The sequence below is a fragment of the Solanum verrucosum genome, unplaced genomic scaffold (assembly GCF_900185275.1).
Source record: "Solanum verrucosum unplaced genomic scaffold, falcon-dt-bn FXZP01000183.1, whole genome shotgun sequence".
Taxonomy (NCBI): domain Eukaryota; kingdom Viridiplantae; phylum Streptophyta; class Magnoliopsida; order Solanales; family Solanaceae; genus Solanum; species Solanum verrucosum.
The window spans coordinates 2113788-2124527 of NW_026020430.1; the positions used below are offsets into that span (position 1 = coordinate 2113788).

Here is a 10740-nt window from a genome sequence, read left to right on the forward strand (position 1 = left end):
GCCAAACAGTGTTAGACTTCTTTCATTTCCAAGTATCAAGGGCTTTCGGTAGACTTCTTTCATTTCCAAATTAGCTTGCGACAAGTCCTAGCATTAGTATGAGTTTGTTGACCGCATAAAGGGCAATTCATCTTGATCGTGTCAACCAGATACCATTCTAATTACTGCTAGTTGGACTCATTTTGTATTCCTTCAGCTGTGTTTCAAGAAGACGAAACATATAGATAGCCCTTAAACTAGCTACCAACTCTCAAGTAGAGGTGTTTCTCTGGTTATAAGTATAGTTAAAGCGTCTACTTGATAATTGATAACGAGTTTAAGCGATTATATATGTATTTCGCCTTTCAAAAATTGCATTGTCTTGTGAGAATAAAGCCACATAGTCATGTATTACAATCAAATATTGGAAGAGAATAGTGGCATCGTCTCCAGTGAACCCAGAATAGTGAACATCAAGTTATTCTCATTCATTCACCATATGGTGTACTTGTTTCATAGTACATGAATAGTTGACTCTTCTCCATTTTTCAAAATGTCTAGTAGTTAACTGTGAAGTTTCAAAGGTCAAATTTGCCTTTAGACTTTAATGATCCAACTTTTTCATTCAACTACTTTCATTAGTTCATAAGGACAAAATCGGGTCACTTTGATTACAAGTGGGTTAGAAACGAAATACTTTAACATGTAATTTACAAAAATAGTTTTGGAGGTGTGTGATCTTGAACTTTAAATTCACTTACTCTGTGAACAAAATTTGATGTTTAATAAGTTTTTAACTTTTAACTTTGAAGATTTGTTCATAAAACAAGTGAAGATCAAAAGTTGAAGCAGCAACAACAACCACTTGCCCAATGTAGTCCAATAAAGTAGGTATGAAGAGGATAGAATGTATACAAACTTTATTCTTATCCGAGAGATAAACAAGACTCTTTTCAATAACCATCAACTAGTTAATAATGTTGAAAATCAAAAGTTATAAGTTAAAAGTTAAAAAAGGTCTATTTTATTTTTGGGATAAAATAACCCCCTGGGGTCCACACATATGACATATGAACAGAGATCCATATTTATAAGGGCAACAAAAAGAGCAGTGAATCGAGTAAAAGGGCAGGGTTTTTTTTTCCTACCCGGTGTTTGGAACTCACATTGAAGCTCTAACTATATTTCAGATTGCGCATTGTAGTGTCCATTTCGGAGTGATGCTCTCAACATGTTTTTCTCCATATTCAGATCTCGAACCTAAGACTTTAGTTAAGAATGAAGTAGTCTCATCATTGCACCACAACTTGGGTCGGTGAGTAAAAGGGCAGGATTAATTTTGAGTAGTGTAATACTGACACGAATCTCAATGTCGATTTTTCCAGGCATTATATAGTCAAGGTCAGGGCTTATAAAACACCACATCCGGGATGTAGACTCACCCACCCCATAGTCTCTACATTCAGAAAGAAAAATTTGATACACGCAACTTATGTCATCTGACACAAAATCTTAGTTAAAAACGCCTTTCACCTATTTGTGCACACAACCCGAGCTACTTGAAGGGATCTTTTGGTTACGGAATAACATAGGATATTTCAAAATTAAGTTCAGAATAAAATTTATAATTGTAATTAGTTGAAGAGTAAATTTATATCGTGTCAATTAAATGTAATACATAAATTTTATTCCAGACTTATTCCTGAAATATCCTTCCTTATCTTATTCAATTTGAGATTATTTTAACTATAAACTAATTAAAGATTATTATTTCAAAAAACAATTTCAAAATAATTTAGTCTACATATGAAATTTCCCCACAGTATTTAACTTTACCTCCACTCCTCATTATTATTTGTCGGGAGCACCAAAAAATAAAAAAAATGGGAGGATGAAGAGGAAAATAAATAAATTAGGAGATGGATTTACTAGATATGAATCAATGGAACAATCTCTATCTAAAAAACGAAAATTAGATTTGAATTTCATTGCTAATTTGTTGTTAAATAAAAAAAGAAAGTTGCTCAAATGATAAATATCATTCACTTTTTACCTTGAGGATATGAATTCAAGTCATGATAAGCAGAATTTAAGGGAGTTCATAGGGCTGAGTAAAAAAAATGTCATCTAAATAGTTACTCCAATAGCTAACATATTTGTGAATATCACTAATTATATAACTAAAAAATTTATTTGTTGCTAATTTTTATTTTTTATTTGATATTAAATATAATATAAAGAAGGACGACTACCATTTATATATGTGATGCTGAATTGCCTATATATGGAGTATCTCTTTTAATGTCAAGTTCATCTAGACATCATATATTTTACTATTTTATTTTATTTTTGTCAAAGGCTCCCATCGTGGGGATTTATAAATATCAAAAGAGATACAAAGGTTCAATATTTCTTACTTTTGACAATTATTGCAGAATTGAAATAATTTCTTGTCAAAGTAATTAATTGCAAGTTGTTATCTGTTAATGTCAATTTTATTTTATTTTTCAAATTCAACGTTGTAAAATTTAATATCTACGTGAAGACTACATTGGAGTGGGTTAAGTCAAAGCGTATGTTTAGATAGGGGTTATAGCGATAATTAGCATGGACTCTACAAGAAAGTCAAGATATTATATGGGCAATTGACTTTAGAATAGTAGTCTATCAAACTGATTACTTCTTGCGTCCATTTTTATTTTAGATTTGGCATTCTTACGGAACAATATATAAGATGACAATTTTATTATATCATACTTTTAAATATTATAAATCCAAATTTTAGAAAAATTACTATAGTTTGTAAATATTATAACAAAAACAGTTTTTAGCGGTAATAAATATGTAGAGTACATTAATAAAGAGTGCTAAAAAGTTTATCGGCATTAGTTAGTTGTTATTGGATCCAGCGATGTTATAGGTTTTATGAACATATACAGTGAGTGTTAATTGCCTCTACAAACACATATTTAGCTACAATTAAATAAGGGTAAATTACAGAAATCACATACTTTAAAGGCAAAATTACAATTTATCCCTTAAAAGTTTATAATTACAGAAATCCCTCATTTTCGCGTATCAAATTAGTGTATCAGCGCTTATATTATTGTTTCTCGTGCATCAGATTAATGCATCAGCGCTTATATTATTGTATCTTGCGCATCAGATTAATGTATCAGCGCTTATATTATTGTATCTCGCGCATGTATCAACACTTATATAGCTCTGATACATTAATCTGATGCGCGAGATACAATAATATAAGCGTTGATACATTAATTTGATGCGCGAGATACAATAATATAAGCGTTGATACATTAATTTGATGCGCGAAAATGAGGGAGTTTGAAAATTTGTAAAACTTATAGGGGATAATGGTAATAAGTAAACTAAAATGTGAAATTTCTGTAATTTTTCCATTAAATTATTATCGTTAATTAATTACCGCAACAAATTATTCTTCTTGCAAGCAAAAGATGAGAACGCCTATAATCATTGATGACGAAGTGGAAGGGTTGAAAAGGAATCAATTAAACATATTGGGGAGCTTTCACAAAAGCCAATTAATAGTCGACATGTGAGGTCGCTATCTTCTAACTCTTTTTTATCTACTTGAAAAGTTGGTGGGTATAAGACTTTCTTCAATGAAGTGTCTCATTCTCACTGCAATTCATACAATTATAACAAGCAACATTTGAAGTAAAAGTAAAGCTAGTTAAATTCATAATCACTCAGTTTCATATTACATGGTCCTTGTTTGATTTGACATATTTATTAAAAAAATTAATTAATTTGAGGCGCGTATATTTTACATAACTAATTTTATCAATGATATTTTAATTAGAATTATAAATTTGAACTTTACTGTTTTATGTAGTTATTTAATACTAACAATAGTATAAAAAAAAACTCTATAACTTTATTAAAATAGGCAAATAATATGAATTATCTATTTTTATACAAAATCAAGTAAAATGAAACCACTACAATAAAAATAACTTTTAGTGGCAATAAATAGATACATGAATAAAGGGTGCTAAGGTCTTTACCGTCTTTAGAGACGTATACAAAGATTGTTAATTGCCGCTAAAAATATAGTGGCAATTAAGCTATTATCGTTAATTAATTACCGCTACAGATTATTTTTGAGGTAGTGAACGGAGAGTACAATTTTCCACCTTAGTTTGCCAACCGTTGAGAAGTTGCAAATTGCAAGTCCACATCTTGGCTGTCTCAGAGTCAATTAATGGAGACTTCTATATGTTTCCACCTTCCTATTTTTGTACAATATATATAATTTTTTAACATATAATCATCAACAATTATTAACAATTGAATATGTTTCCAGTGTGATCACATAGTATTACATAACGCCTTTTTTTTTTTTCTATTATATAAATAAGATTTATATATACGTATGTTTTTTTCAAGTAAAAGATTCCATGTTGCATGAGAAAAGACAGATACGTATGTTCTTATTTATTTCTTGTATACTTTGACAATTAGCTATTTAGCTTTCGAGCTGTTCTTCTATTCTATAAGCTCCAAAGAAACGGTCGTCGTTAAATTATAATTTATAACTATAATATGAATGATATACCTGGAAAATTTAAAAAGTAAAAGTGGACATCCAACTGTAAATAAATTATTCAAGATTAACACTTATACGCAAAGAAAAACAAACAAGCAAAATGCACCATAAAAATAAATATTTATTATGGAGATCATAATATTTGAGTAACATAATATGAAAATGGTTAGTTCTAAAAAAACTTGATCATTATAACTATGAAATGTCATTATAAAATATAATTGATATTTAAAGGTATGATGGCCAATATGAGTGGTGTGTAGTGGTGAGACTGTTTCATTTTAAATCAGAATTTTCAAGCTCGAGACCAGGGTATAGAGAAAATTCTATTAAGAGTGTCACCCCAAAATGGGACCTGCAAGTTCAGTTGGAGATCCAATATGGATACCGGATATTGGGTCGAAAAATAATTTAGACTGCACAGACACGCTAATGATCAGTAATCGGTCAAATCATTGATAATAATTGGTTTTGTTTTCATAATTATTTATAGTTTATATTTTCAATCTTTCAACACTTTGACACATGTCCTAGGTGTGATTGGTCAATTTATGGAACTGTCTCAACTAATTAAGTCTTGATATTGGTGCATGGAAATTAAAATTACATATTACAATATGCATGTTGGTTTTTTCAATGAATGAGACACTTAAAGAAAAACAGTGATTGCATATAATTTTTTATTTATAGAATAAGAGGGTAAATAGTAGCACTTTTTAGTCATTAGGACCACTACTTTTTTATGATAAGAGGGAGTGAAAAACATACAGTTACATGATCATTACCAAGGGTTTGAAGTTGTTATATATGTAGACAATTGACAAATCAAGATTTGTTTTTTTGAGGATAATAGTCGTACTTTAATTTAGTCTTTAGGACCACACTATTTTTTTTTCTAATAAGACAAAATGCAACTCAAGTAAGCTAGCCTAATGCATAATTTTCCAACTTGGCCATGTTTTCTAGTGATAATAATTAAGTTGAATTACATATTTTACTTATATATATATATCAATCAAATTTACAACAAGCATATATCCAAATCGTTTTTTTAATTTCTATACTTTGATGAAGACATTATTGACATGCCAACGACTAAATTGATTAGTTTATATATTTTATGGACTTATGGTGTACGTGTTAGATTATATATCTTTCAAGGATATAATGTTTATAATAAATTCATTACAACCAATGGTGAGCAAAATGCATGGAAGGTTGACTGAAGAAGTTAAATACTCACCTATGTACGTCTCAAATTATTATCCATCGGTCCCAAAATAATTAAGTATCGCTTTAGAAAACAAATTGTGCCAAAATATAATTGTTGTTTGTTTAAAATTAATTTATTCGTTCACTTTTATTTGTTATATTCATTAAAAAATAATAATCATGATAATTTTGTCATACAACTCATATTAATTGATGTTTCGTATTAAGTTTTGGAAAATGATTTAAGGAATAAGTAATTAATATTAAGAGTAAATATTTAAAAAAATTACTTTATTTTAAAAAGAAAATAAAGTAAGATAAACAAATTAAACTAAGAAGTATGAACGTGCACCAACTTCTTTCTATGACATACGCGAATTATATTTTACCTACTTCTCTCCTGCAATTTGCTCATGATCAGTCATCATCGACTAAAGGAGAGAGAAGGCCATGTTACTTCTATTTGCTTTCTTGTATCTTTATTTTTGAGAATTTTGTATGTTGTACCGGTTATGTCCCGACCACTCTCATCGATGTAATAGATGGCTTGTCTAGACTTTTTCTCCTCAAACTTTGAAATCACACACTAAAAGCTCACAATCAATCAAAAGAAGCAATGCAAGAGAAAAGAGAGGAAAGTAGGGTAGAAGGCAAAACGACATAGTTTTTGATTAAAACAGTTAGGAAAAGACATTTTTTTATAACGAACTAAAGGAAAATTATACTAAACATATTGAAACAAAAAGGTAGATAAATCTAATAACAAATATTGAATCATGTAGCTATAAATATGTTACGTGAAAAAGTAAAACCAAAAGATTGACAAAAAATGCAAGAGACATTTTTTTTACGAACTAAAAGAAAAGTATACTAAACATATTAAAACAAAAAAGATAGTAGTAGATAAATCCAAGATCAGATATAATAATAGGTCATTTTCTAATTTGATAAAAGAATTTAGACAACCAAACGCCATTTTCTGATATAGTCGAGAGTCCATTAATTTTGAATCATTTTTTTATTTTAAAAAATCGAGGTTGTTCGTAGGTTTTGGCTCTCAATTTTTATGTTTTTTTAGTAGTACATGTATAAAAAGTTAAATTAACACCAAAATTAAATTAAATCCCAACTTTAATATCATGATAAAAAAAAAAATTGAACTTAGTTCAACATCAAAAACCTCTTTTCAAAATCACATGAGGAAGCACATTTCTCTATCCTACATGAATAGGTTAATAGGGGTCTATACATATGCACAGGATTTGTACAGTGTGTGTCTCTTGTAAAATTTTTCCCTTTAGGGATACTTAGTTTTTACCTGATATATGTGTACTATGCTGATAATTAATTTTGTTTGGTAGCTTTGGTATTTCTATTAATGTATGTATGTATATGTATGTACATCTACACTGTCTAATAAAACAAAGCCTGTTAGCATATGATTACACTTACTTGAAATAGTTACAAATAAATATAGTATATACTTACTACTTTGGAAGATGTCAAATTAATCAAGGTACAGCCAACAATTAGTTAATCAGCTTTATTTTATTTGAACACATGAAACACTTGGGATTCTTGAACTTTAAGGTAAAGATTAATGCAAAAGTTTTAGAAATTAATTAATTAATTAAAACCTTTTTAATAATATTTGAGATGAAAATTTCTATCTGCTCTACTTGAAAACTGAAAATTAGAAATATGCCTATCCATTTGACTTGTGTACCTCTTAAATAATTAAATAAATCTCTTTATTTTATTTTTTGTTTTATTTTAAATCCCATGTCAGTACTCTTTAAATAAGACAAATAACATAACAAGAAACCTTGTCCATTTCTCTATCTATAAAGAGAGCAAAGCTAGAAAACTTCCAAGAAAATGATCAACTAAAAAAACAACAAAATTAGAAACAAAGACAAAAAAAAAACAAGAAGAAGAAGAATTAAGAGAAATGGGAAGAGCTCCTTGTTGTGATAAGAACAATGTTAAAAGAGGGCCATGGTCACCAGAAGAAGATGCTAAGCTTAAAGAATTCATTGAAAAATATGGTACTGGTGGAAATTGGATTGCTCTTCCTCAAAAAGCTGGTAAGTTCGGTCGATCTCAGTAACTTATAGTTCAAATCTTGTATTTATTTTAGAAAATTCACTCAATATAATGAATAGTGTAATCTCACAAATAAGTCTAAGGAGGATAGGATGTTATACACAGACGTTACTCCTACAAATGTTGAGTAGAAAAGTTGTTTTATACAAACCCTTAGATTCAAAATAAAAGAAGAATTTGAAGCAGGATTGCAAGAAAATAAGACAATAAAATATCAGGCTACAAAGCAAATGAAGCAATAAACACTAAAGAAAAAGAAATTACACGATTACTACTAATAAGGAGGTATGTCCGAAATTTAGAACCAATAAAGTTCAAATCTTGATCGTAAAAAGTATTTCTTTATATTTGCTGTTGATATAATTTGATGAGATTATGGTTTTGAATCAGGATTAAAGAGATGTGGAAAGAGCTGCAGATTGAGATGGCTAAATTATCTAAGGCCTAATATAAAGCATGGTGATTTTTCTGATGAGGAAGATAGGGTTATATGCAGTTTATATGCCAGCATTGGAAGCAGGTAACAAAGTTTTTAATTAAGTCAAAATTATTTAACAGTTTTTCCATTTTTTTTTCCTGTTCTGGTCACTAATTAATTATCTACCACTACCTTTATTTTACCTTAAATTTCTTCAGTTATCATGTGTTTGCATATGACTTTTGAGACAAAAGTAAATACCATAAATTTAAACAAAAAAATTGAAAGAAGAACCTCAATGGTGTAGAAAATAAATATTACTTTAAGACTCAAAGAAAAGTACTACTTATTTAATTTTGTTGGGTTCTGACTGAAGATTCTACCATTTATGGACATTTCATCTGCATGCATGCCAGGTTTAGATCTTGGATCAAGTCCTTAATTACAGCTGTTAGGACACGGTCCAAAAATGTAAAACTATTCAATTTTCTGGATAAAACAACTTAAATACAGTATCGTTATATCCAAACTAACAACGTTACTATAGAAAAATTTGACAGTATATCTTATGAATTTGAGTTTAAATTTTCTATATTTATATTTAGCACTATGTTAAGTCGACTTAAAATAACATGTAACTTTTCGTAACAAGTTTGATATACTTATAAGTTGATTAAGTTGTATAATAAACATCTATAGATGGTTAAATTAAATTTAAAAATATTAAAATAATTTATATGTTGAATATATATTATAACTTAAATGACGTTGTATATTTATGCAGGTGGTCAATTATAGCAGCTCAGTTACCAGGAAGGACCGACAATGATATCAAAAACTATTGGAACACAAAGCTTAAGAAGAAGCTGATCATGGGTTTTATTCCGTCATCATCTAATATTAACCAGAGAACTAAATCACCTAATTTATTATTCCCTCCTACAAGTACTCTTCAAACAACTTTTCAACCCCAATCCCAAGCATCAATTTCAAATATTTTAAGAGATTCATATCTAGAGCCCATTCCACTAGTCCAACCAAATTTCATGTACAACAACAATAACCTGATGAACTTTCAATTAGGTACAAATAATCAACATTCTTATAATTTTCATGATCAAAGCTTAATGAATCCCATGCAAGCAATTAGTTCTTGTTCCTCTGATGGGGTAAGTTGCAACCAAATTAGCTATGGAAATGAGGAAATGATGTGTCAAATTCCTTTTGAAGAAACCCAAAAGTTTACACTTGACAATTATTGTAGTACTTGGGCTGATCATCATGACCATCAAAAGGCAAATGGATATTTTGGGAATAACTTTCAAACTAGTCAATTCCAGTATGATCATCATACTAATATTGAAGAAGTTAAGGAGTTGATTAGTAGTAGCTCTAGCAATGGCAATGGATGTAACAATGTAGGGTACTGGGGTTAATTTTATTCTCTAGATGTGAGTACTAGTAATGGAATTATTCATGGAATTAGTACTAGCTTTTATCTTCTTCTTCTTCTTGTTTTATGTAGTGATGATGTAATATATCATGATCATTGTTAATTAGTACTTACTTTATTTGTCCCAGCTTATATGCGTCACTTTTTTTTTTGTCGGTCTGTAAAAGAAATGACACAATTCTATATTGAGTAACAACATTGATGACTTATTTTAAATCACTATGAATTTAGAAGTCATTTTTTCTTTCCTTAAATATTCTATAAAGTTAAATGATATCAAATAAATTGAGAAGGAGTAAAACTATGTGTTATGTATTACTGCCAGTGGTAGTATGTATTTGTCTGCTACCCCTACTTCCCCTATCCTCTTTATAGTCTCCATCCTATCTATCTACACAAGTACTCTGAAAAATATGTAAATTTAGTTCATGGTGAAAGTACTCAAGAAGCCTATCATATCATGATGCAAGAGTCAGACAGTGAAAGTCACTAATCAAGCACCCACTGTACGTTCTTCAACAAAACAAAGTATTCCCTTCGTCTCAATTTTTATATGAGCTAGTTTAATTTGGTAAAGAGTTTAAAAAAGAAAGAAAGATTTTTGAAAATTTTCATTTAAAATAAGTCATATATACTTGTGTGGCTAGAAATCATTTCATTTAAGTTAAAATGAGCATTTTAGAGTTAAATTGTTACTAAACGTAGAAATATGTTATTCTTTTTTAGACCGATTAAAAATGAAAGTAAATCATATTAATTGGGACAGAGAGACTAATAGTATTTTGGCACTATAGAAAATTAAAGATATGTCCTGGTAAAATCAGAATTAATTTAAGAGTCAATATGCCAGCAAAAAGAAGATAAACAATACCTACTGCAAGGAAATCTTTAGGGGTTGCATTTTTAATTTAGCTAAAGATATGAAAATGACAGGAAAAACAAATTCAGAATCTCTGTCTTATTCAAAAAAATAAAAATAAA

The 10740-nt window shown here is 29.1% G+C and overlaps 1 protein-coding gene across 1 annotated transcript; it reads left to right on the plus strand.

The window, feature by feature from the left end:
- The first annotated feature begins 7722 nt into the window (after nt 1-7722).
- LOC125807506 (transcription factor RAX1-like) lies at nt 7723-9742 on the plus strand. The gene is made up of 3 exons (XM_049487231.1): nt 7723-7869; nt 8279-8408; nt 9091-9742. Exons 1-3 carry the CDS (start codon nt 7734-7736, stop codon nt 9740-9742), a joined length of 918 nt encoding a protein of 305 aa, XP_049343188.1. The 5' UTR covers nt 7723-7733.
- The last annotated feature ends 998 nt before the right edge of the window (nt 9743-10740 follow it).